This window comes from Pantherophis guttatus, chromosome 15 (genome assembly GCF_059756535.1).
Source record: "Pantherophis guttatus breed Tessera chromosome 15, ASM5975653v1, whole genome shotgun sequence".
NCBI lineage: Eukaryota > Metazoa > Chordata > Lepidosauria > Squamata > Colubridae > Pantherophis > Pantherophis guttatus.
The window spans coordinates 9384795-9411015 of NC_142077.1; the positions used below are offsets into that span (position 1 = coordinate 9384795).

Here is a 26221-nt window from a genome sequence, read left to right on the forward strand (position 1 = left end):
TCAGCCTCCCTGCCTGTCAGGCCTTTGGCTGGTGCCAGTCTCTGCCAGGGCCTTCCCATAAAGCTCACTCTCTCACTCTCGGCCCTGGGCAGCTGTGGGAGGGCCTGGAGCGTTTCCCGCAGCGAACCCATTGCTGCCCTGAAGCCCCAGAGATAGCCTGGCCCTCCTTCCTCTGCGTGTGTGTGTGTGTGTGTGTATGAGAGAGAAAGAGAGAGACAGAGACACAGAGAGAGACACGCAGAGAGAGAGAGAGAGAGAGAGAGAGAGAGAGAGAGACACACACACACACATACACACACACACACAGAGGGAGTCAGAGAGAAAGTGACAGACAGACAGACAGAGACAGAGAAAGAGACAGAGAGAGTCAGAGAGAGACAGAGAAAGAGACACACACACACACACACACAGAGACAGAGACACAGAGAGAAAGAGTCAGAGAAAGACACAGAGAGAGAGAGAGAGAAAGAGAGAGAGACACAGAGAGTCACACAGAGAGACAGAGAAAGAGAGAGACAGAGAGAGAGAGACAGAGAGACAGAAAGAGAGACAGAGAAAGAGAGAGACACACAGAGAGAGAGAGAGACAGAGACAGAGAGACAGAAAGAGAGACAGAGAGAGACAGAGAAAGAGAGACAGAAAAACAGAGACAGAGAGAGAGACACACACACAGAAAGAGAGACAGAGAGACACACACAGAGAGAGAAAGAGACAGAAAAAGAGAGAGACAGAGAGAGAGACAGAAAGACAGAGAGAGAGAGAGAGAGAATTCTCCTCCTTCTGTGCAGGGGATTCTAACCCCCACCCCATGGCGTCCCAAGGTGGTGGGCAGACCCCAAACTCAGGCAGGGAGACTGGCTCAGAGAACAGGGCAAGAGAGACGCCTCTCTATCCTAGGCTTACAGCAAAAAAAAATGCTACAGGATAGGCTCTTAAACATGTGCAGAGTGCCTTTCCTTTGCTCCTGTTACACGGAATGATCGGGACCCCTTCCCCTCACAGCTTGATCACCCTTCCTAATAGCAGCCTTGGGGTCCGAAGCAAGGCAAGAGTCCCATGGACAAATGGAGGCCCGGATGCCCCCATGCAGGGACGTCATAGCCCAAGCCATGGGACCCCCCCCAAATGGTCCAGCTGAATCCCTCTCCCTCCCCTCCCTCTCCATCTAAACACCATTAAACAAGGAGACTGTCCTGCCTCTTTAAGGACAGCCAAAATCAGTCCCCCCCCCTCCTCCCCAGAAGAAGGCTGGGCCCAGCAGAGCCACTGACACCCAAGGCAGCCAATCACTTCCCAGACTTCTGAAGTTGTGACTTTTGTTTGCCAGCCCAAAACTCCTCCGAGGAGCTGGACAGCATGGCTGGCTCCCAGTCAGCAAGCGCCCCCTACTGGAGAATGCCAGGCGTTGCTCCAGCCGGGGCATGGCAGAGGTAGCGGGGCACGCGAGTAGCACCGCGGACAGCGTCTCCCAACGGCTTCCTTTCCCCACAAGTTGTGCTACGCGCAGCTACACGCTTCTTCATGCGCTTGTGCCTCTCCTGAACATCTCCCCGCCCCCCCACGAGAACCTGAGATGCCCCCCCCCACTCAGCCAAGCCACAGGTTTTGTTTGGCGAAACCAGGCGCCAGAGTACACCCAGCGGGCTCCGAGCACACCCACCCGCCCACGTTAACGTGCACACAAAGGTTTCCAGAAAAGCACACAACCTCTATTCCAGTAACACAAAATGCAGGCCGCAGCTCACCAGGGCCAGAAGCGGAGTAGGGGGGGGAGGGCGGACTCTGGAAGGGGATGATGGCTCACAGAGGGCAGAGAGGCAGCTCTGGGTTCAACTCCCAGCAGCTCTGCCTGGGCCAGAGTATTTCTAAGGCAGGGGTAAAACACTCAAAAGAGCCTTTTGGACCCGTTTCCCACAGAAAAGAAAACACCGGGAGCCACAAAAACCTTCCTGTGCCTGACTATTTCTCGAGCAGCCACAAAACTAGCATATGTCGTCGAATTAAACGTTCTGTTTTCTTCTGAATTTTCTTTTTCTTGGATTTATCCATGGTTGGCCTACCGGGGGTTGAAAAGCTCAATAAATCGCACGCCGGCGGATCTCGCACATCGATGGTTGTGACACGCAGGGAGCCGCAGCAGAGGGGTGAAAGAGCCACATGCGGCTCCAGAGCCGTAGGTTGCTGACACCTCTGCTAAGGGTTCCTTTCCCTTTAGCTTTCATGGGAAGCTCTTTGGGGCCGATACAACTCCTGGTTGTGAGGTTTAAACTCGGAGCGGCTTGAAGAGAGGAGCCAAACAAACGGAGCCCGGGAGTTGTTGGCATCTTTGTGCCCCCACCAGTGGCCTTGGGCAGAGCTCGCCACCCCACGGTTTCCTCAGGGGTCTCTCCAACCTGGATGCCCATAATAAGCGATGCAGCGAGGAAGCTGGGCCTGGGGCCTTTCCCACTCGACCCCCCATCCTCCTACTGTACAATTCAGCCCTTAGGAGATGTCGCTCTGAAATCGTGTCTCCCATGCTACAGATGGGAAGACTGAGGCTCAAGAACAGGCTGCCTTGGCTAATGAGCTCGTGACGGATCTGGATGAGGCACGCCGGCAAGAGCTGGCACCCCTCCCCTGTTTCTGGGAGACAAAGCCTGGCACGGAAATATTGCCAGGCGTGGGGTAGCGGGTGGTTGGTAGGAGGTGTGAAGCCGCCGAGGAGTGTGGGCCACGTTTTCAAATCTGGCAGAAGGAAGCCGGAGCTGAGTAACAAGGAACTGGGAGGTGGGGAGGGGAGAGAAATTGAAACGAGCGAATAGGGGCAGAAGCAAAGCCTCAGCCACCGGGGAGGGCAGGGAAGCGGGCAAGGCAGCAGGGAGGGCTGGGCACAGGGTAGGAGAGGTGGGATGGCATCCTGTGGGAAGACTAAACCTTGCCAGGACCCCTGGCAAGGACGGATGGGAAAAGCACAGAGCCCCTGTTAAAGGGGGGCCTTTTTCCCAAGAAAAGGCATCTCTGCCACCCTTCTCCTCCTCTTCCTCCTCTTGCAGGGCACAGGGAAATTCAGGCCACCATTTCTTCATGCAGAAACCCACAGGGAGGGGGCGAGGGAGGCCACAGACACCCTCCCCTCCCTCGTCGAAGTGCGGCAGGCAGAAGGGATGGGGGGAGGGGGGTGCACGAGGCCAGGAGGTGGGGGCACGTGGCAAGCAAGACGGGGGCAGAGGCTGGGCACGGTTTCTCGCAGGGCGCCTGCCAGTCTCCCTCAGTTACTGGACTCGCTCTTCTCTTCTTCCTCGCCCCCCCTGACCCCTCCTCGCCCTCCCCCCCCCACCTCAGCCATCCAGGATGGGGCCCGGATGATGCAGCTGTATGGAAGCCCTCTCTTACCTGGCACAACCTTCCGTGCCCTTCAAAGAGCCGCCTTGGGGGGAGGGGGGCTCTACCTGCCCAAGCACACGCGGGGAGGGGGGACGGGGGAAGGGAGGGAAGGAGGGAGGGAGGGAGGAAGACTCCGGGAAACTCTCTTTCTCCTCTTCTCCCCCCCCCACTCTCTCGCTCCTCCCGCAACCCAGTGCCCACTACTCCACCCGCAGCCCCCCCCTCTCCAAATGCCAGCTTCCCCAGCCAACCCAGGGGAGGCGGGATGTATGGGGGAGAGGGGGGGGGGAGAATGGAGGCGTTTTGGCGAGGGGCTTCCGACCCACGGACGGACATGAGACCCCCAGCCCGGGATTCAGGTAGGCTCCCGGCGAGCCTTCCGTCTGGCTGCCAGCCAGACTGAGGCGCGCACTGGCAGCCAGGCGCGGAGTGGGGGGGTGGGGAAGGGGGGGGGAAGGAGGCAGCTTCAGCCGGAGACGCCAGTCTGGAGCCCCCCCACCCCCACCCCCGTTCCTAGAAAGAGACCCCCCCCACTCCTCCCCATCTCTTCCAGCGCAAGGAGGAAAGGATGGTTGGCATCCTCCGCGGATGCCAACCTCCAGAGGATGCTGAATGGGATGGGGAGCAGAGAGGGGGGGAGAAGGAAGCTGGAGGGTTGGGTGGGGGTCTCCCCTCCTCCCTCTCCTGCCCCGAAAGGGGTCGGTCGGGGTCTCCGCGCGCCTCCCCTTGGCAAAGCGGCCCTGCGGCCAAGCCCTCGCCCGGTGCGGTGCCCGCCTGGCACCCGGGGACGCGGAGGCTCTTGAAGCCGGGGGTTGAGAAGCCAGAGGCGGTGGGGAAGAAGAGGACCTACCGGAGCCGCCGCTTTCGTCTCCCCTCGCAGCCAAGCCGGGCAGGAGCCGCTCTCTCGCCTTCGCGCAATGCCAGCTCCGGCCCCCTCCGCGCCTGCCCATTGGACGCCCCGCCGCAGGAGCAGGAGCAGGAGGAGGAGGGGCGCCAACGGGGGACGCGCGCACCGGAGATGCTCGTGCCCGCCGCTCGGGAAGGGATGGAGTGGTGGGGGGTGGGGGGAGGCGGTCTTTGGCCCCTGCGGAACGCGCTGCTACCCGGTGCGCCCTTTGGAGAGCCTGGCAACACCTGGGTTTAGGGGGGAAGAGAAGAGAAGGGAAGAGGAGAGAACAAGAATAGAATAGAATAGAAAATATGGAATGAATAGAATAGAATAGGGATAGGGATAAGGAGAAGAGAAGAGTGGAATGAAGAATAGAGTGCAATAAGGATAAGGAGAGGGGAGGGGAGGGGAGGGGAGAGGAGAGAATAGAATAGAATAGAATAGAATAGAATAGAATAGAAAATATGGAATGAATAGAATAGAATAGGGATAGGGATAAGGATGAGAAGAGAAGAGAAGAGAAGAGAAGAGAAGAGAAGAGAAGAGAAGAGAAGAGAATAGTGGAATGAAGAATAGAGTGGAATAAAGATAAGGATAAGGATAAGGAGAGGAGAGAATAGAATAGAATAGTGGAATGAAGAATAGAGTAGAATAAGGATAAGGATGAGAGAAGAGAAGAGTGGAATGAAGAATAGAGTGGAATAAGGATAAGGAGAGGAGAGGGGAGGGGAGGGGAGAGAATAGAATAGAATAGAATAGAATAGAATAGAATAGAATAGAATAGAATAGAAGAGTGGAATGAAGAATAGAGTAGAATAAGGATAAGGAGAGAAGAGAGGAATGAAGAATAGAGCAGAATAAGCATAAGGATAAGGATAGAAGAGAAGAGAAGAGAGGAATGAAGAATAGAATAAGGAGAAGGAGAAGAGAAAATAGAATAGAATAGAATAGTGGAATGAAGAATAGAATAAAAAGGATAAGGATAAGGATAGAAGAGAAGAGTGGAATGAAGACTAGAATAGGTGGAATAAAAAATAGGATAGGATAGAATAGTGGAATGAAGAACAGAATAGAATAACAGAGTTGGAAGGGACCTTGGAGGTCTTCTAGTCCAACCCCTTGCTTAGGCAAGAAACCCTACACTACTTCAGACAAATTGGAGGAGGGGTAACAGGGATGGGGACCCCGCCCTAGAGGCCTCCCTAACCCAGCCCTCGGTCCAGCCGATTTCCCCTTTTCTGATTTTCTGCACTCAAATAAGCGTGTGCTTCTAACAATGAATTGCTAAAAGAAAAAAGGGGGCTCTAGTCCTCATTGTTCCAGTCGATTTAAAAGGAAAGCTAAATGCTATCCACCCCTCCGGATAAGTCTCCCAGCCTCTGTGCTATTATGGGCTGGTAGATACCAGCACCATTCAGACCTGGGACAACACCTTCCATTGTCCCTGGCCGGAGAGGAAAGGCGTACGGCCCCCCGGCTCTAAGCAACGGGTGAAAAAAGGGCCGAGGATGGATGGATGCCCACGCAGAGGCTGATGGACTTTGAACCAGGCCAGGCTGCCCATCCCTGGCAGGTAGGTGGATGGATGGATGGGGGGGGGGGGAGGCAGAAGCCGCCAGGTTTGCAAATAGGAGGAAAGGCCAATAGCAGCCCGAGGACGGGGCATTGTCTTAACGGGTAAGGCACCGAGAGAAAATACCAGCTGTGCCCCCCTTCTTAGCGGGGGTTACAATTAAAAGACGCCTTTAACGCTTCTTGCCGTTTTGCTCCCAGTCCTGCCATATTTTTCACAAAGGGTGTTAGCGGCAGGCGATCGATTCTTGGGCGAGATCGGCTGGAGGGGCCCTCCGAGGCAATCCAAACGGACTTTCCTAAGAGCCAACCGAGCGCGCCTATGCGAGAACACCACAAATGTCCGAGCGGCTGCCTCCCAGCCCAACCTTCCTCCTCTGTGTGTCGCCCCCCCCACAACCTTAAGCCGCTGGCCAAGAGGCAGGGTACCAACCGGTCTCGCTTTTAATACGAATGAGAGACTCCGACTCCCATCGTCCTGAACGACCCTGCGGGGAAGAGAGAGCGAGCGAGCTGCAACCCGAAAGACGGAGGAGACGGCGGAGAGGGGTCACTCTGACCCCAAGCCAGATCCTGGGGGGAGATTGTAGAATATATATATATTCTAAAATATATATATTCTAACTATATATACATATATTCTAAATATACATTAGAATATATATTCTAAAATCTTTTTAATATATACATATAAAAAAAAGCACGGAACCGATTGCCCGAAGAGCCGAGTGGAAAAAAAAAAACCGTTTTATGCAAGGCAATACGATACAAAGAAAATCGACCACGTGTTACATACTTTTAATAAGGCTCTGAAAGACTAGTCCCAAAATGTTTGCAGCGCAGGCAGACGGGGGGGCGATGGAAGGGGGGGGGTGAGGGCTTGGCCCCCCACACCTCTCCCAAACCGGGCCAGACCCGAGCAACTCTCCGACCCTCATCTGGGGCAACGGATTGGCTCTTCCGGGGCTTAAAAAAGATTTCCATCCAGGGTTAATTTTTCCATCCAGGAGGTTGGCATGAGAGAGAGAGGGAGGGGGAGGAAGGCCAGGATGGGGTGGGAGATGCCAGACAGCCCCTACCGCCAATACAGGCAGGCAGCCCTTGTGGGGTGGGGGTGGGGGAGGAGAGACCAGGGCAGGAGAGATCCAGGCCTCCCCTTCTTCGCTTCCGGGGAAGAGCTGCGAACTCAGTGAGGATCCATTTCCCCCCCCCCCACTTTCTGGGAAAAGGCAGGCTCTGGAAAGGACGGACCCCGAAATGGTGCCCCAGCATCCCTGCCCTACCTCGTCTTGCTGGGCTGCTTCCCCCCTCCCAAACCATCATTCATGGCAAACACAGTCCTGGAATGACAGCTGAGACATCGAACCTCTGTTTTCCCCCCTCCCATACCCTAAAAAAAAATCTCAACAATTTTGCTCTCCCCCCCCCGCCCCCGCCTGCCTGCCTCCTTTTTTTCCCCAGAAATTGCTCGAGCGGTTTGTTAACCTGCTGGCCCAGCTTTGGGGTGGCCCGGAAGGGTTTATGGGCGAGCCCGGCCTCCTCACGTGTGGCCAAAAAATAAAAAAATAAAAAGACCCCTGCCACATCAGGACCACACCCCCCTCCCTCGGGGGCCTCCGTTGCTTTTGGGTCTGAAAGGAACTGAGGAAGCGGCTTGCAAACGGTCGGGAGCCCATCAAGCCCTTCCCTCGGTCAGACGTCACAGCTGTCCTGCAGAGAAGCCCCAAATTTGGGGGATGGAGGGGTGGGGGGCTCCCTCTGTTGCAGGGACAGCGGCCCCCCAAAAATGAGAAGTGGAGGTGCTCAGGAAAGGGGTCCCGAAAAGAGTGTCGGCTGCTTTCTCTGCTCCTGCCGACTGCAACTTTCTCGAGGAGCTCCGGGGTCGACGCGGCTTCCTCCCCCCCATCTCGCGTTGGCGTCTTCTTCCTCTGTTTGTATAAGTGAAGCATCTGTTTCAAGAGGGACCTCAAAATAGGGGCTCCCCTCTGGGAGTCCTCGTTCTCTCTCTGTCCCCAGATGTGGTCCTCCGGGGCGGCCTGGCTGAAGGTGGGGGAGGGGTGTCCCTCCGAGAGGCTGCCGTTCTTTCAGTTCCACTTTTCCCAGAGGGGACCCCCAAAATCCTTTCCCAATCCTGGCGATTTCAGGAGTGGCCGGCTGGCCGAAGAACGAGCGTTAGTGTCCAAGGAGACCCGTCCCTGGAAACAAAAGGAAAGAGGGTGGGTGGGAGTTTTCAGCAAAGGAGGAGGTGGGTCTGAGGAAGAGTAGGGAGGGAGATTGGGCAAGGGAGGGCGTGGCCTAACCTACCTTTAAAGCCTTCCTCCGGAATGCAGACTGGAAAAGGAAGAGAAAACGCAAGTCAGAGAAGCCTCCAGAGCTCATCACGCTCTACCTTGCTGAGAGAATTTGGGGCCTCTGCCCCCCACCCCCATCCCACAGTGCTGGGCCGGAAGGGGAAACCAGGGATGCCGGAGGAGAGAGGTTACCTTGCATAACGTCATCTATCGCTGCGTAATCCACAATTGGCTCATCGGCCTGTTTTTTGGAGAAGAGGGGAAAACCAGGTGTTTTAAGATGGTGCGAAGATTGCCCCCCACCCCACCCCACAGGACCTCCGGCTGACCCTCCGAGCCGAAGCAGAAAAGGTTTTTTTGGGGAGGGGGGGCACCGCTGGGAGAGCTGCTTCGAGGGCCGCGCCTCGCTCACCTTCAACAGAACCACGGACTCGGGAGTGACCCCCAGGCTGCCCAGTGTGGCCACGTCGTCGGACAGCACCGTCCCGTCGATCGAGAGGTTCTGGTCGAAGGGAGCCACGGAGAAAGCGTGCATTATCTGCGCCAAAGACCGCACGGTGTCAACCCTTGAAGCGAGGCCATCTTGGAGCCTCTTCAGGGTTGCCACACAACCGAGGGAGGGGAAATAGCTAGATGAGGTTTTGTTAGTCAAAGCAATAAAGTTTTCTTGTGGGAACCAAGGTCATTCTCACAGGCGGCTGGGCAGAGGAGGAGCGAAGTAACCAAGCAACCGGCCAGCAACTGGATTGGACAGCGTGACCAGGGAGTTGGGGAGGGGAGGGGAAACTTTTACTTTTTTAATTAGGTGAAAGCCGCGGGAACTTTCAGAGTCTGTTTTTTCACCACTTGTGCCAATAGGATGTATCCAATAAATTATTTGAGGAATTTCCCTGCTTTCTATGGGGGCATTACTTGGAACGCCGACACCCAGCTGGCTAACTGAACAGGTGAGCTTCCCTGCAGGGAAGACCTGCCTACCTGGGGAGACCTCCCCTCTCCCAACCATCACACCTTTCTCCTGCAGAACTCCGACCCCCCACCTTGGCATCCTCTGCTTCCTGAACAGCCGGAAGTCCACAGAGAATAGCCTCAACATGAGCAGCTGCAATGCTCCTTCTGTTCTGAGAAACGGGGGCCCTCTGCGCGTGGGCAGGAGGGAGGCTGCTGGAGGGCAGCAACGGTGTGGCCTCACCTGGATCTTCAGGTCCTTCAGTGTCTGGTTGGCGGAGACGAGGAGGGCTTTTTCCCCCCGTATCCTCCTGTGTCGGGTGCTGCGCCGGATGCCCTGCTTCTGACAGACGACGGAGTTGGGGTGGGAGACTTTCTGCCGCTTGGCGTTGCTGTTCGCCTGGGAGCGAGAAGAGATTCCAGCAGGGGGGAAACTGAAGTCCCGCCTACCTCTTCCCCAACCTGCTGGGCCCTTTGCTTTGATCAAGGCCACGCCGGGGATCCCGAGAACCCCCTCCCCAAAGCTACCCTTCCCTTTGGCAAATCCAAAGTCTCACTGAACAGGTCAGTATAGGTAGTCCTCGACTTACAACCAAAAATGGAGCCCAGCATTTATGTCGCTAAGGATGAGGTTTGTCACGTTAGTTTTGCCCCATTTTACACCTCATTTTTCTTGCCGCGTTTATCTAAGCCAGGGATCAGCAACCTGTGGCTCTGGAGCCGCATGTGGCTCTTTCATCCCTCTGCTGCGGCTCCTTGTCGCTGGTCGGCTCCACAATTGATAAGGCTTTCAGTTAGGACAGGTAGAGGAAAAAGGACACCGCGCTAGGAAGAGACTCTATGGTGTGGGAAGCAGACTTCCAGTTGGCTCCACAATTGAATGGCGGGCTTCCGGTTAGGATCTTTGTGACTCATTGAGTGTTTTAAGGTTGCCGATCCCCGATTTAAGCGAATCGCTCTCGTTGTTAAATCAGCGACACGGCCACTAAGCAAATCTGGTTTCCCCGTTGGCCTTTGCTTGTCAGGAAGTCGCAAAGAGGATCACATGACTCTGGGACCCTCATAAATGCGAATCAGTTGTCAAAGCATCCAAAAATCACGTGACCCCCAAGATGAAACGGTCCCAAGTGTGAAAAACGATGGTAAATCCACTTTTTCAAATGCTGTTGTAACTTTGAAATGTCACTAATCGGATTGTTGTAAGTCAAGGACTACCTGTAGACGCCTCCAGGGAACCCTCAAGTTGACCCCTCAGCATGGGAGCTGCTGCCCAGGGCAATCGGGGTTCTCATCTGGCCAATCCTGATTTAACACAAACACTAAAGGTTCCCCTCACACATATGTGCTAGTTGTTCCTGACTGTAGGGGGCGGTGCTCATCTGTTTCAAAGCCGAAGAGCCAGCGCTGTCCCAAGACGTCTCCGTGGTCATGTGGCCGGCATGACTCAACGCCAAAGGCGCACGGAACGCTGTTACCTTCCCACCAAAGGTGGTCCCTATTTTTCTACTTGCATTTTTTTTTTTACCTGCTTTCGAACTGCTAGGTTGGCAGAAGCTGGGACAAGGAACGGGAGCTCACCCCATTACACAGCACTCGGGGATTCGAACCGCTAAACTGCTGAACTTTCCATCGACAAGCTCAGCGTCTCAGCCACCAAAAAACGCCATGCCGCCTCCTTCGCCACGTTGTTCATAAGTCTTCCCACTCGCCCAAACCAGTCCGAGGCCAAGGAGGAAACCCCGGATGAGAATTCGGAGCTGCCGGAGAACCGCTTCCATTCCCCAAGACCAGAATTTTACCTGGTTGAAATCAGGATCGTGTTCCCCTTCTGTCCTGGTCTCCTCCCGCTCTTCTTCGGCCTCCGAACTGCTCACGTTCAGCTCCGGAGCAGCCTCCTTCATCACCTGGGGTGGGGAGGGGAGACAGGAAGTGGACTTAGCCTCCCCTAATAATATATGTGGGTATGTGCATCATTCTGTATTTATCTATATTTATTTATTTATTCTTGTTATATTAGGCAGTGTGTATTAGAGGCGGTGATCCTTTGAGAGTTGTATGCAAGAAAATGTCACTTTAATGTATGCCGATTAGTGTACATTTAAAGTGACAATAAAGTTATCTTATCCTGTCCTATACTAACCCTTCATTATTCTATTCTATTCTATTCTATTCTATTCTATTCTATTCTATTCTATTCTATTCTATTCTATTCTTCTATCCCTTCATTATTCTATTCTATTCTTCTATTCCTTCATTATTCTATCAATTCTTCTATTCTATTCCTTCATTCTTCTCTCTTCATTCTATTCTTTCATTATTCTTTCAATTATTCTATTCTATTCCTTCATTCTTCTATTCCTTCATTCTTCTGTTCTATTCTATTCTAATTCCTTCATTCTTCTCTCTTCATTCTATTCTTTCATTATTCTTTCAATTATTCTATTCTATTCTTTCATTCTTCTATTCCTTCATTCTTCTGTTCTATTCTATTCTAATTCCTTCATTATTCTCTTCTATTCTGTTCTATTCTATTCCATTCTATTCTATTCCATTCTATTCTATTCCTTCATTATTCTATCAATTATTCTATTCTATTCATTATTCTATCCCTTCATTATTCTATTCTATTCTTCTATTCCTTCATTCTTTCCCTTCATTATTCTATTCTATTCTTCTATTCCTTCATTATTCTATTATTCTATTCTATTCCTTCATTATTCTATTCTATTCTTCTATTCTTTCATTATTCTATCAATTATTCTATTCTATTCCTTCATTATTCCATCCCTTCATTATTCTATTCTATTCTTCTATTCTTTCATTATTCTATCAAATATTCTATTCTATTCTATTCTATTCTATTCTATTCTATTCCTTCATTATTCTATCAATTATTCTATTCTATTCATTATTCTATCCCTTCATTATTCTATTCTATTCTTCTATTCCTTCATTCTTTTCCTTCATTATTCTATTCTATTCTTCTATTCCTTCATTATTCTATCCATTATTCTATTCTATTCCTTCATTATTCCATCCCTTCATTATTCTATTCTATTCTTCTATTCTTTCATTATTCTATCAAATATTCTATTCTATTCTATTCTATTCTATTCTATTCTATTCTATTCTATTCTATTCTATTCTATTCTATTCTATTCTATTCTATTCTATTCTATTCTCTGGAATTGACTGTTCACACCGAGTGGGACAGAGCTGGACTCACTAATAACAACCCCTTGGGAGATACTCAAAAGCCTGGTGTCCGGGCCCCAAAAATGAGGATAGACCCGACAGAGCTGTCTACGGAGATTCTCAAGTCATCCAAGGTCACGGTTATCGCTTCTCATCCAAGAAGCTTCTTCTTCTTCAGCTCTTCTTCCCAGAAGACGTTACGCCTTTCATCCAAGAAGCTTCTTCAGCTCTGACGGACGGGATGTTGGGGGAATGGAAGGACGCATTGTCCCGTCAAGAGCTGAAGAAGCTTCTTGGATGAGAAGCGAAAACGTCTTCAAAGGAAAACCAGAAAGCCCAGTTGCCTCTTGGAAAAAAAAAAAGGAGGATTTGCAAACAAGAGAGGAGGTCAAGGTTTTGTAGAAAGTGCACGGTGGAAAACAGCCAGAAGGGTGTTTAAACCAAGGACCCCCGTCCTTGGTTTAAATCTCATAGAAAGGGGCTCCTCCGGGTGCCGTCAGCCAAGCAGTGTCGACTGGCGGCCCCCAGGGGGAGGGCCTTCTCTGTGGCGGTACCCACTATCTGGAACAAGCTCCCCCCGGAGATACGGAGGATCCCGGATCTACGCACTTTCCACCGTGCTCTTAAGACCCTCCTATTCCAGCAAGCCGGCCTGGCCTAATTTTTCTCCCCTTTCTTTTAAAATTTTTAAACTGGAATTTTAATTTGTTTTAAATTATTGTGATTTTTAATTGTCTTGGGCTCAATTATTTAATTTGGTTTTAATTATGTTTCTAACTTTTGTTATTTATATATTTTATTTTGTGCCTGTTCACCGCCCTGAGTCCTTCGGGAGTAGGGCGGTATATAAATTTAATAAAACACAAACAGAAACAAATCAGCCTTGTCTGGCTTTGAATTTTGGGTGGGGGGTGGGAGGTGGGAGAGGCGACGCAGCCACCGTGGACAAAGCCGAAGCCTGAGGGGCTGCCATTGGGAGGTGCATTTAACAAATGGAGGTGGGTTGTTTTTTTTTCCTCTTGCTTTTAAGAGAATTGCTGAAGGGCCTGGATGGATTGTCATATCGAAGAAGCAACCCGGCCTTTAATGAATCCCCCCCTCCACACACACACACACACTTAGAAGGAACGGTTTACAAAACCCCTAATGGACGTCTGTTTCAGGCCCTCCATTCCTCGGCCACCTAATGGAGCAGAAACACCCACCGGGGATGAGACTCCAGCCCAGAGGAGGGACGTGTGTGTGTGTGTGTTGAAGCCCAAGAGCAGAGTATCTGGGCCCCGTTGCTAGCTCTTCTATCTAGCCCCCCACACACACACACCCTTGAATCCCTGATTTTTCTGGCCAGAGAAGGAGGAATGCGGGAAAACTGACCTTTTTATCATCCACCACTTTCCGTACGTAGATGGTGGCCTGGGTATATTCGCGCAGGTCTCTTTGCTGCTGGTACAACAGCCCTTCTCGGCAGTCCAGGCACAGCTCTGCGGGAAAGAGAGCAAGGAGGAAAGGCAGTGACGAGATGCTGCCGGTTTTAGCAACTGGGTAACTGCGCGAGCACGCAGCTTTTACAAACATTAACCTTCTGCGTTACCACTTGGGAGTAACAAGCTGATTGGCGGCTTTGTCCCGCCAATCAGCTGAGAAGATAAAGGTAAGTCAAGCTCCGACCTGATCGTCGGAGCTACCGCTTCGCCCGAACCGGTCGAATCCCACCCCCGAGGAAAGAGGTCTGTCTTTGCAAAGAAACACCACCACCACCCCCGGTGTGATCTGCAGGATCTCAGCCAACGGAACCGAGGGGAAGGAAGGAGGCGCAGCCCGGAACCAACACTTCTTCTCCCGGCAAAGGGGTGTCTGCTCTGAGGGTCCCGGCAGAGAGGCTGCCCAAACACCCGGCTGCCCGCCAGGCCGCTTCGGCAGTAGGATACCTGAGCTTCCAGACTATTCTGACCTAGGCTTCCCAAGAGCACAAAGCAGACTCCTTGTCCCGACAAAATCCCCTTTTTATTAAGTGACTGTGAATTCCTCTCATTCACAGCCAGCAAAAGTCTTTCAAGGGAGAATTTACAGTCACAGACCTTATCTGGCTCGGAGAGCTGCCAGGCTGATATCTTCAAAACTTGGCAAGGAGTCACGAACCAATTAAGCAAACTAATTGTCTCCTGCAAACTCCCCTCCCCTTTCGCTCCTATTTTATTCCCTCTGGGAGGGGCCATTCATCGTCCACCTGTGGCCTTACTCCCAAGTCGACCCTTGTTCTTTAGCTGTTCCCTTCGTCTGGCAACTCTGCACATGCGCACACTGGGAACAGGTTCCAGCTGTTTGTCTGCCTCACTGATGTCCGACTCTGAAGGCAGCTGATAACTGGCATACGGCCCTGGCCCCCTCTCTGCCTCCGATGCAGAGCCCTCATCAGAGCCTTCCCCAGACTCCAGGACTGGCCCATGTTCCTCCCCAACCTCCTCACTGTCCGAATCTGCTGCCAGATCTGCTGGCGGGCCACAACATAGCCTGCCGAGAAATGCCCGGAGCTCAAGGGAGCAGCGCAACGTGATGCCAATATGTGACTTCCTCTTTGCCACCCTTCCGCTCGCTCACTCACCAGGTTCGGTCATGTACAGCAGGCGCTCTGCGCTCTCCTGGGGGGCCTCCCTCCTGATGACTCGGATGGCGTGATCCACCACGAAAAGCTTTCGGATCTTTTCCCATTCGTCGGGCCATATCAGAGCTATACTGTGCCAAGAAGCAGAACCTGCTGTCTTCTCTCAAAGGCCAGCCACAGCCCCTCTGACCTCCAGCCAATCCCCCAGAGACGGTCACGCCAGTCGTAGGGAAGGGTCGCGGGGGGGTGGGGGAAGGCCGATGCCTTGTGCAAAGGCCGTTTGGGCAGTGTGTGTGTGTGTGTGTCATACGCTGCTGGAGTCACAATCACACACACACACCCCCGGTGCCCTGAGCCGTTCGGCTCTTCTCTCAGGCTTCCAGCTAAAAGGGGCCGGAAGGAAGACACTCACAGTTTAGAGTCATCCTTGGTCATGGACGCAACGGTGAACATCAGCCCTCCGTGGGGGCAGAGCAGTTCCCGGTTTCCGACGGAAGAGACGGGGCTGCATCGGGTGGGCCTCCTGGTGGAAGGCGAGAAAAGGGGAGGGGGGGTGCATTGCAGACTCCCTTTGGCTGGCAGAAATGGGGGTGGGGTTGCGTGCGTGAGTCCAATGGAACAGAGGGGTGGGGGGTGAGAGGGAGAAAGGAGTGGGCACACGAGAGAACCAAAGGATGCGGAGGGGATGGAGAAGCCGTTCCCACCAGGGCTGCCCTACATGCAAGGAAGGAGGGGGAGAGGGGGAAGAGGAGGGGGAAGAGAGGGGGAAAAGGAGGGAGAGGAGGAGGAGGAGAACTGTTGGGTCCTTGGTGCTCACTGAGCTTGGTTCCTTTCTTCAGGACATTTCATCACCCAAGTAGGGAACATCCTCAGGGCTAGAAGGGAGCGGGGTTTGCAAAGGAGGAGGAGGAGGAAGGCGGCTCACCTCACAAACTTCCGCCATTCCTCCACAAAGAACCTGGAGACCACGTAGAGCTCCCCCACCTCCTGGGGAAAAGAGATTTCATCATTCAGGCGCCCCCCACCCGCCCACCACAAGGATCCCAAAGGGAGGACCGGCACTCAACGAGGCTGCAGGAGAGCTTCCCGGAACCTGGAAGTGTCAAGGAAGCTTGACACTTAAGCCTTTTGGGGGAGGGAAGTGGGGAGTGCAAAGCCAGAAGGACTCCAGGGAGATTCTGCCTGGGTTTCCTGCTCCCAAAGGACCACACAGGCTGCACAGTATGTATGCGTGTGTACGCACAATTCAGCAAATTCTGTTTAAAAGCTGCATCTTTTACCGCGGCGGCTGATTTACAGGGCTGGTGGAGAGACCTCAACGGTCATACCGGTCCCTCCCTTAACTGGGCAGTCCCCCTTCCCCAGCGTTACACCTTGGCCAGAGCCTTGAGTCGCTCCCCCCTCTGGTCTCCCCCACCTCAGGCCAGCTATTGAGACAAGGTCGGTTCTTGTCCTGGAAGAGGTGAGGCAGGTTGCCCTTCTGCTCGCCGGCCATCATCTTATGCAGGGCTTCGTTCTCCTCCCCTTCCCGTTCCAGAATCTGCAGAAAGGCAAGGGCTGGTCACAGATCCCCTTCCTGGAGGGGGCGAGGGTCTGTTTTTAGGATGTGGGGAGGAGAGGTGGGGGGCCCGGAGCCTTCCAGGAGAATCACCGGGCAAAGCAACAACAGCGGAAGGCGCCGAAGTTGCAATCTTGCCGATTCCAAAGGCTGGAAGGAAACCGATACCAGGCCCCTCTAGGTCTCAAGCCTCCCCCCCCCCAGGAAAACAACCCCCCTCCCCAAAATGCCTTCCTGGAGCGAGGGCTTCAGTCCCGACTCCAGAGCCGGTCTCCATCTTGAATGCAATGCAGAAGCCTCCGGGAGCCCCTCACGTGACTTCCCCGTGCTCGACTTTGCTTTGGGGTGGGTGGGGGGCTTTTTCCTCCCTCCTTCCCTCCAAAGCATCCCCCCGCACCTTGCACTGGGAACAGGAGTCTCTGCTGCTGGGGAACTCTGGGGCGTTCCGGAAGTAGCGCTGAAGCTTCTCCCAGGCATCCCTGCAGACCACGCGCCTCTCGTTCTCCAAGATGCAAAGGTTGCCTGCGGACGGAAGCGGCGGAGACGCTGTCCGGATGGCCGAAGGGTCGATCCTGACCACGACGACTCCGGTCGCCCTTTGGCTTCTCTGCCAACAGCGCAAGGAACCCCAGAGTAGGAGAGCTGCCCTGCCAGGGAAGTGCGCCCACACAGATCTCTCCCACACTAGCAATAGCACTTAAGACTGTCTGAGTCAACCTGCAGCAGGTCAGGATCGAACTGTTGGCATTGGGCAGAGTTAGCCTGCAATACTGCATTCTAACCACTAGGAGGGAGGGAGGGAAGGAAGGAAGGAAGATAGCAATAGCACTTAGACTTATATACCGCTTCACAGGGCTTTTACAGCTTCCTCTATGCGGCTAACAGAGTCAGCCTCTTGCCCCCAACAATCTGGGTCCTCATTTTACCAACCTCGGAAGGATGGAAGGCTCAGTCACTTGAGCCTGGTGAGATTCGAACTGCCTGGCAGCTGGCAGTCAGCCGAAGTAGCCTGAAGCACCGCACTCTAACCACTGCGCCACCACCGGCGCAGCTGCCTCAAGACCCCTTCCTTCTGGGACCCCCTCTCTCTGTCCCCATGGAGGACATTGGAACTGACCACAAAATGGGGTTGCTGGAAGGAGTGGTTTTGCCTGACCACCATCAAGCATCCTTTTGGGATGCCGTCATTCAGACGCCCAAATTGCCAGCTTTCACCACGGAGGGGTGGAGGGAATGGATGTTGGGACACTGTCTTGTCCACTCTCTCCTACAGAAGCTGGCTCCTCCAAAGAGCCCCTCCTTCCCACTCCCAAACTTTTGCAGAGAGCTGCTTCCCAACCCCTGGCTGGCTCCTCCTCCTCTCCCCCACCCCCCCACCAAAATTGGGAGTCCCTCTCCTGGCCGCCCGCCTCTCGAGCAGAGCGTGCACACACAAAAAGGCCTCCGCTCGCCGCTGCTGCTCCCGCAGCAAAAAGGGAACATCTGGAGGAGCCCCGTTGCCATCCAACTTCTTCCAGAGCTGTCGCTAAGGTTACGGGCCAATTACGAAGGAGGCAGCCGGCAATTAAGCCGATGGGGAACCTGCTTTGTTTCTGCTGCTCTGCGGCGGCACAAAAGGAGGGATTAGATCCTGAGAAACACCTACCTAAGCTCCCCGAGGGGTACGCTGGCAGGGGCGGCCAGAGGTGCGCGCTCACGCCTGCACATGTGTACTGGCACGAAACAACACACCTCGCGATGCCCCCAAATGGCCTCCTGGGCACATCACAACGAGCTCAACCCCCCCAGGCCAAAGGTGTTGTGTTTTTTTTTTCTTTTCAGGAGGCCACTGGACTTTCTGTTTTTTTTTAAAATTCTTTTGAAGACGTTTCGCTTTTCATCCAAGAAGCTTCTTCAGCTCTTAACTGGATGGTGGGGAAGGGAAGGATCGATACTCCTTGCAGACCTAAATCTTGCATATCAATCCTTCCCTTCCCCACCATCATCCTGTCGGAGCTGAAGAAGCTTCTTGGGAGGAGAAGAGAAACGTCTTCAAAAGAAAAAGAGAAAAAACCCAGAAAGTCCAGTGGCCTCCTGAAAAAAGCACCTTTGGGACACCTGGATGACTTGAGAATCTCTACAGACCTTTAGCTGTAGAATTTGGGATGGACACCCTTTGAATGGTGTGGGAGTAGGAATGGATTTCCAGAGGGAAAATTGCAGACTACAGGAACCAGGAGTATCACTCAGGTGACCCTGAGGACACAGATTAACCTCGAAGCACTTGGAGGTTGCTTGAAGACTCTCTAAAAAGTTGCATATGACCAGCTGTCTGCAAGGAATATAAATCCTTCCATTCCCCACCATCCCGTCAGAGCTGAAGAAGCTTCTTGGATGAGAAGCGAAACGTCTTCAAAGAAAAACCAGAAAGTCCAGTTGCCTCCTGAAAAAGCACCTCTGGGACAACGGTGACCTCTACAGACTTTCAAGCCAAGGGAAGCTCTATCTAGCAGGGCAACAGGAGAAGCTGTTTTTCGGCCCCAACACAGGAGCTTGCAAGCGAAGCAATCTTCCGTGCTCTGCCTGCTTTTCTAATTGCTGCTCCCTCCGACGATCAGCTGTGCTTTTGAAGCTGCTTTTCAGCCCCAATGCGAGCAAAGGGATCTTCCGTGCTCTGCCTGCTTTTCTAATTGCTGCTCCCTCCGACGATCAGCTGTGCTTTTGAAGCTGCTTTTCAGCCCCAACGCGAGCAAAGCGATCTTCCGTGCTCTGCCTGCTTTTCTAATTGCTGCTCCTTCCAACGATCAGCTGTGCTTTTGAAGCTGCTTTTCGGCCCCAACGCGAGCCAAGTGATCTTCCGTGCTTTTCCTGCTTTTCTAATTGCTGCTCCCTCCGACGATCAGCTGTGCTTTTGAAGCTGCTTTTCAGCCCCAACGCGAGCAAAGCGATCTTCCGTGCTTTTCCAATTGCTGCTCCCTCCGACGATCAGCTGTGCTTTTGAAGCTGCTTTTCAGCCCCAACCTCAAAACCAGTGAGCGAAGTAATGTGCTGAAGCTGACCAGGCTAAGGACACTAGCCAGATACCTGGTAGGCAGAATTTTTTTTCCTCCTATTTTCCTCCCCAAAAGCTAAGATGTGTCTTATACTCCGAAAAATACGGTAGCCAACTATCCACCCTGCTCTTCGCCCTGCTCTTCTCCCTCCGGGGATGCATTAACCCTGCTTGTGCTCAGAGGTCGCCCGAGGCCTCTTTCTTGGCAACTGCAAAGACAGGGAGCTTCCCCCCCCACTGGAGTCCACTGGAGTCCACCATCCTAGGGGCCGCAGTCTGGGTGCGTAATTTCAAGTGTGGGGGGGGGGGAGAACCACCTTGGGGTATGATCCCCGCTTGGGCCATCTCCAACCACTCTCCAGTTCAGCTGAAAGTGGAATTAGGAGGGTCTGGTGGGAGGTGTGTACCCCCACCCCATCTCCTGCAAACTCCCCTCCCCTTTCGCTCCTCTTTTATTCCCTCTGGGAGGGGCCATTCATCATCCACCTGTGGCCTTACTCCCAAGTCGACCCTTGTTCTTTAGCTGTTCCTTTCATCTGGCAACTCTGTGCATGCGCACACTGGGAACAGGCTCCAGCTGTTCCTCTGCCTCACTGATAATCCGACTGCAAAGGCAGCTGATAACTGGCATACGGCTCTGGCCCCCTCTCTGCCTCCGACGCAGAGCCCTCATCAGAGCCTTCCCCAGACTCCAGGATTGGCCAGTGTTCCTCCCCAACCTCCTCACTGTCTGAATCTGCTGCCAGCTCTGCTGGCAGCTGGCAGGCCACAACAGCCACAGCTGCAAATGTTTTTCCAGTCAAGGTGAGCGAGCGCCCTTGGGATGCCTGTGTCAGCCTGACCAGAAGAACCAAGGACTCTCTTGACGCTTCCTGGATTTGAAAGACGCCAAACGGCTGGATCCCCACCACGCACCCAGCCAGGCTTGGAAGGGAGACTGGAAACAAGTAATTCCTTGGAAAGCCAGTTGCAGAAACTGGCTCCTCCCGAGGGAGGGAATTGCCTTACGCTGCTAAAACCGAGTGAGGGTCTGTCCTTGCCCTCCCCTCCCCCCCCCGCTTACCATGGGGGCACACAATGTCCTCGTTGAACTTCAGCTCCTCTTCTTCTCGTTTCTCTGAACTGGACTCCTCTGTGGAGGAGAAAAAGCAATGGGGGGGGAGAAACCAAGTCAGAGACCCTCTTGCAATCTGGTAGAAGGGACGAGATGGGGCTCGGTGGTCCTCCCTCCACAGAACAGAGGCAGGTTGGCTGCACTCTGAACTCTCTGGAGCACTTGCCTTGGAACCTTCCTTTTCTCCCTTTTTCATCTCCTGCCTTTGCCTTCTTCTCCCCTTCCTTCCTTCCCTTTCTTATCCTCCTCTCCCCTTCCTTCCTTCTCTTTCTTTGTCCTCCTCTTTCCTTCCTTCCTTCCCTTCTTTCTTGTCCCTCCTTACTCCCATTCTTTGTCCTCCCCTTTCCTTCCTTCCTTTCTTTCTTGTCCTTCCTTCCTTCCCTTTCATATCCTCCTCTCCCCTTCCTCCCATTCTTTGTCCTCCCCTCCCCTTCCTTCCCTCCCTTTCTTGTCCTTCCCTTCCTTCTTCCCATTCTTATCCTACCTTCATCCCACTCTTTGTCCTCCCCTTTCTTGTCCTCTCCTCTCCTTCCTTCCTTCCCTTCTTTCTTGTCCTCTCCTTTCCTTCCTTGCTCCCTCTCTTCCTCTGAAAGCAGAGGAAAACGGTCAGTGTGCAGAGGCCCAGTGGGTTGCTGCCACCAGCAGGGCTTCCGCAGAGTCTTTAACAAGGGAAGTTCGCTTCAGGTTTGTCCCCAGCTCAAACCGGGAGGATCAGGGTTAAGGCTGAATCCCTGAGCCATCCTGAAAACCTTTTGAGGCTGGAAAACAGGGGCTGGCCCAGGGAAAACCAACCCTGCGGGCCGTATGGAGACGCCAGGCCTGCCTTGACTAAGGGGGGTGGGGGCGGGGAGGGGTGAGGAGGGAGCTACCTCTCTCCTTGGCGTCGCCGTTCATCTTGCCGTTGCTCTGCTCGGTATCCTCGTCCGAGTCGTCCAGCTGCTCCAGGGCCAGCTGGCGCCAGCTCCGCAGGGAGGACTTCCCTACCCAAAACCCGTCAGTCCTGCGGGGCGAGAGCGGGGGGAGCAACTCACAGCCCAGAAGCGGCAGGGAGGGAGCAGTGGAATTTGGGAATCCCACCTCTTGCCCGCCCCTCCCTCCTGAATCCTTCCTCTGCCCGGCGGGAGCCACTCACCCCTTGACCGCTGCTTTGAGGAGGTTACAGACGGTTTTGTAGTCCTCGCTTAGCCGGCTCTTCAGCCGCAGCACCCGGCACCTCTCCACCACGCAGTCCTTGCAGAGGGCTTTCACTGAGGAAGAGGAAGGAGACCAGGAAGCTGAAAGGCAGCGGCAGGGCCCCCTCCTCGGCCGTTTGGCAGGGGGGGGGCAGTCTCTGCCATCCCGCTGCCCACCCTGTGGAGGAGACCCAGCAGGGAACTCCCGCCCGTGGAGGGAGGGAGGAAGGAAGGAAGGCGAAAGGCAATCTCCCTGAGCTCTTGTGGGCGGGCGCCGCTTTTGCCAAGGGGGATTCCTTGGGTCGCATCGCACCTCGCCTCTCCAGAGGCAGCTCCGAGAAAACGTGCTGGGGAAGGTGCGAGGGGGGGGGAGAAGGGAGGAAACTGACAAATGTGGCAAAGTTGGCGTTACACCACTGAGGTGTAACGCCAACTTTGCAACAGTGTGAAAGATCACACCTCCTGCGGGGCTGGGAGGCTCCCCCCCTTCTCTGCAAAAGCATAAGCAGCTCCATCTGCCTGGTATTCCTCTGCCTTTCCCTTCCTTGCTCCTTCCCCCCCAAAGCAGAAGGGATCACACCAAGGAGGAGGCGGCAGCGGCCAGGGCCAAAGCCGGCCTCGTCCAGGAAGGGCACCCTCCCTCCCCACCTGTCAGCCTGGGTCCTCCCCCGTATCTCGTATAGAAGTACTCGGCCACGTCCTCCGAGACCCGCTTGACGGTGGAGATCTTATCCGGGTGCAGCTTGCCGTGGGAGCACAAACAGGCCGTGTTGTCGATGGCCTTGGGGGGCGTTGATTCGTCCAGCCACTGCTGTAGCCATTCCAGGGAGACAAAGTCGTAGGGGCAGCCTGAGGGTGGCGGGGGAAGAGAGGGGGGGCGCAGAGGGCCAGAGCATCAGCACCCCCAGCTCCTCCGCCTCTCTCCTCCTCCTCCAACACCCCGACCGCGACGCGCGTGCAAAGTTAAGATCGTGCATCTTCTCCCCCCTCGCCTTCAAACGATCGATCAACCCCATACCCCCCGCTTCCCTTGCTATGCAACAGCCGTCAGCTTCTGTCATGTTCTTGCCCTCTGCCCTGTGTTTGTGTGTGTGTGGGGGGCAGCAACTCAGACCGAGCTGAGGGCTCCGATCCCTCCTTCCCCACCAGCCGAAGCCCATGGGGCAACAGGACAGCCTCTGCCCAGTGCCCCCTCTTGCGCCAATCTCCCTTGCCCTGCTGGCCGAGCTCGGATGATGGCCGCCAAAGCGAGGGGACATCCTAAAACATTCCTGCCGAATAAATATGGACGTTCCCCCGTTTCCCCCCCACACCAGGGAGCAGGCCATGCTGGGTGGGCTCTCTTGGGAGAGGATGGATGGAGGGGAGTACCTAGAATCGTATGTAAGGAAGCTTTCAAACCCGGGAACGGACGACGCCAGAGCTGCCCCCTCCCCTCCCCTCCTGCCTGGCCCAGAGCCGCCCTACAGAAAGAGACACGTAATTGGAAGGTCTTACAGACCAGCTTTGGCAGGCAACTTCTGGTAGAGCTCCTTCACCTCTTCGTGCTTGACCTTGCCCCGCGCCACGCTCTGCTTCCGCATCTCGGCCATTTCGTGGCACCACTCCTCAAACCTGCTGTTGTCCTCTTCCACCAGCTCCTGCAGGAAAGCTAAGACGGGGAGAAGCCGAGGAGAGGGAGGGCAGGCGGAGCCCCGCCAAGCCCAAAGGCGAGGAGGCCTCGTCCTCCTCCTTGCCCCAGGGAGCCGCCTACACACAAGGACATCCAAACACTCTCCTGTCCCAGGAGCACACGGGTTAGAAGCCGCAACGTTGGCTGCCCGGTTCAAAATTCAGAATCGGGATGTGCTGGGATTTTTTTATTTTATTTTTTTTGGAAGAAGCCGCCTTCTACCATCCCCTCCCTGAGGGGAAGGGGCTGGTAGAAGGCAGCTTCTTCCAAAAAATAAATAAATATCCCAGCACATCCCGATTCTGAATTTTGAACCGGGCAGCCGACGTTGCGGCTTCTAACCCGTGTGTGCTCCTGGGACAGGAGAGTGTTTGGATGTCCTTACGCACCGACGCGCATGCGTGGTTGACGGGTGGGAGGAAAGGCCGAGAGCGGGACACGCGGAAGCCTCACCTGGGAGTTCAACAGCCAGGGACTTCTCCCGCGACTGCAACCTATACACCAACATGTAGGCGTTTCGGGAGCGGTAAATCCCCTTCCCGCACTTGGGCTTTCGAGACTGAGATTTAGAGGGTTCTGGAGGGAGAGGGGAAGGCAAAGGAAGCAAGTGCTGGGGAGTTTTGTTCTCCTGCCCCGCTTCTCTTTCCCCCACCACCCCCCGAGACACTCTCGGGCGGGCCCAAGTTGTAACGAGCCGAGGAGAGGGGCCTGGCGCCGACCCGCAGGCCACCCGAGTTGGGTTCAAAGAAGAAGCCAGCTGCTCATTTACCCAGGTCCTCTTCCGCTCCCAGCTGCAGCTTCTTGCCTTCCATCTTCTCAATCTCTTCGTCGTTAAATCGGTACCACTCCCCGGTTTGGGGGTCCTTCACGTGGGCGATGTAGTGGCCCGAGTAGGCGCTGACCCCCCGGTGGATGAGGATCGCGCTGAGCTCGTAGACGAAGACGCTGGCTGAAACGACGGCAGGCAGGCAAGCGCTCAAGGCTCAGGCCAGGCTTTTCCCCTCCCCACACTCCCCATCCTTGCTCTTCCACAGCCGTGGGCAGGAGCGGCAAGCCCACCCACCCCTCCTCCCCATAACATACTAGGCTTCCAGGTGCACAGAGAAGGTGGGAGAAGGGCCCTGACCCACAATTCAGGGGACCTCAAACGGAAGGAAAGACGCCCACCCCCAGCTCTGCCTACCTTTGTCTTCCATGAAGGGTCCCAGGTCCAGCAGCTCGGAGAACTCGATGTAAGCGTTCAGCTTCTTCTTATGCCCCGTTTGCCTAAAGAGGATTGCTCTCATTCACCCCTTTCTGCCTGGCAGGGCCAACACAAGGTAACAGCGGCAACAGCAGAGCACAGTGGCCCTTTCCACATCAAGAGTGCGGGGAGGTGGGGGGGTGGGGCTGACTGGGCACCGGGAGTTTCCCCCTGGTGTTGGTGCCCCTCAGGGACAGAAGCCGTCTGGGTGACTTTGGGCCCTTCGTGTCAAGGCGGACTCGAACTTTCACCTATATTCCTCTTCTCTCGCACCTTGACAAAGAATGGTGTGTGTGTGTGTGTGTGTGTGTGTGTGTGTGTATTGGAATGCAAGGTTGGGGGGGAACGGCCTTCCAAGCATCGTGGGTTCTTGTGCTCCCCGCGCCACCCCAAGGAAACCCAGAGCAGATGTCCCAGCACGGGCGGCTGGTTCCCACAACAAAACCAACAGAAGCGATTTGGTGGATGTAACCCACTCTGGATGGACCCGTAGGGAAAGGGAGAATGTACTATGCGTGCGTTTGTGCGGGGAAACCCAGAGCCGGTTTTGCTTCTTCTGTGCCAAAGTGAATTTATTTAAGTTTAGTACTCTTGGATTTTCCCCAACTGGACAGTTGACATTAAACCAATCTCTCTCTCTCTCAGCCCAACCCTCTCTTCGTAGGAACAGGAGGCAGAGGGTCGGACTAGAAGACCTCCAAGGTCCCTTCCAACTCTGTTATTCTAAGTTCTAAATAGATCGCCTTGAGTTGCTCAAAGGTAGGACACACAAGCAAGACAAACGTAACTGAGCATCTGCCTGCCTCTGTCTCTCTCTCTCTCTCTGTGTGTGTGTGTGTGTGTGTGTGTGTCTTGTCCTGAATATACTTCATGTCCAGCCTGTTCGGTTCAAGCCTCGCCAGGCAGCCCACTTTCAGACGGGGATGGGATCCCGTTGTAAAACGAAGGCTTTGAACGAGTGTGAGAGGCGGCTCACCTATCGAACACGAAGCGCATGAGCTGGAGGTTGAGGGTGCAAGGAAGGCTGAGCAGACGTATCCTCCTGGTGGCGTTCTGTTTGCTCTGGCAAGACTCGCAGAAGTAACGATTGTCTCCCTCCAGCTTCTCCTCCTGCCAGGGGAAAAATAAAAAAAGAACAAAACCAGTTGCAGGCTTGAAGAGGCCACCCGACCTGCTTGGCAGCAGGACCCCTAAGTCAACAACTTACACCAACCAAGCTCAGGAGCGAGACACCTCCCCACAGGTCCCTAGTGTTGTGGTCCGCCGGCAGCCTGCAGAGCTGGCAGCAGAGTTGGACAGTGAGGAGGTTGGGGAGGAACATGGGCCAGTCCTGGGGGCTGGGGAAAGCTCGGGCGAGGGCTCTGCATGGAGGCAGAGAGGGGGATAGACAGCAGTGAAGCAGAGGAACAGCTTGAGCCCGTTCCCAGTGTGCGCATGCGCAGAGCTACCAGAAGATAAGAACTAAGAAAGCAGGGTCGACTCGGGAGTGAGGCCACACCTTGAAAGTGATTGGCCCCTCCCATAGGACACAAAAGAGGAGTGAATGGGGAGGGGGCTTTTGCAGGAAA

General features: G+C 54.3%; 2 protein-coding genes across 10 annotated transcripts in view; both read right to left on the reverse strand.

Annotated features, from left to right (window-relative positions):
• RAP1GAP (RAP1 GTPase activating protein) overlaps window positions 1–4318 on the reverse strand; it is a 29655-nt gene extending 25337 nt beyond the window's left edge. The window contains exon 1 of one of the 2 annotated variants that reach the window (XM_087879060.1): window positions 4217–4318. The gene's annotated coding sequence lies outside the window, so the exon portion shown is untranslated. The remainder of the gene's footprint in view (window positions 1–4216) is intronic. The other variant, XM_087879061.1, reaches the window with a different exon arrangement.
• Window positions 4319–6556: 2238 nt separating this feature from the next.
• Window positions 6557–26221, reverse strand: part of USP48 (ubiquitin specific peptidase 48) — a 29667-nt gene continuing 10002 nt past the window's right edge. The window contains exons 7-28 of one of the 8 annotated variants that reach the window (XR_015729953.1): window positions 25630–25763; window positions 24594–24676; window positions 24180–24359; window positions 23864–23986; window positions 23240–23389; window positions 22387–22587; window positions 21699–21813; window positions 21436–21566; window positions 21051–21152; window positions 20516–20584; window positions 16819–16943; window positions 16281–16403; window positions 15789–15847; window positions 15276–15386; window positions 14864–14989; window positions 13636–13742; window positions 10866–10970; window positions 9311–9466; window positions 8531–8656; window positions 8311–8359; window positions 8132–8158; window positions 6557–8022 (exon numbers count right to left, since the gene is read on the reverse strand). Coding sequence is in view for 4 of the 8 variants with exons in the window: in XM_087879062.1 (XP_087735188.1) it covers window positions 8000–8022; window positions 8132–8158; window positions 8311–8359; window positions 8531–8656; window positions 9311–9466; window positions 10866–10970; window positions 13636–13742; window positions 14864–14994; window positions 15276–15386; window positions 15789–15850; window positions 16281–16403; window positions 16819–16943; window positions 20516–20584; window positions 21051–21152; window positions 21436–21566; window positions 21699–21813; window positions 22387–22587; window positions 23240–23389; window positions 23864–23986; window positions 24180–24359; window positions 24594–24676; window positions 25630–25763 (2433 nt within the window). In the remaining 4 variants the exon portion in view is untranslated. Of the gene's footprint in view, window positions 8023–8131; window positions 8159–8310; window positions 8360–8530; window positions 8657–9310; window positions 9467–10865; window positions 10971–13635; window positions 13743–14863; window positions 14995–15275; window positions 15387–15788; window positions 15851–16280; window positions 16404–16818; window positions 16944–20515; window positions 20585–21050; window positions 21153–21435; window positions 21567–21698; window positions 21814–22386; window positions 22588–23239; window positions 23390–23863; window positions 23987–24179; window positions 24360–24593; window positions 24677–25629; window positions 25764–26221 lie in introns of all 8 variants that reach the window. The other 7 variants (XR_015729952.1, XM_087879063.1, XM_087879062.1 and 4 more) reach the window with 7 other exon arrangements.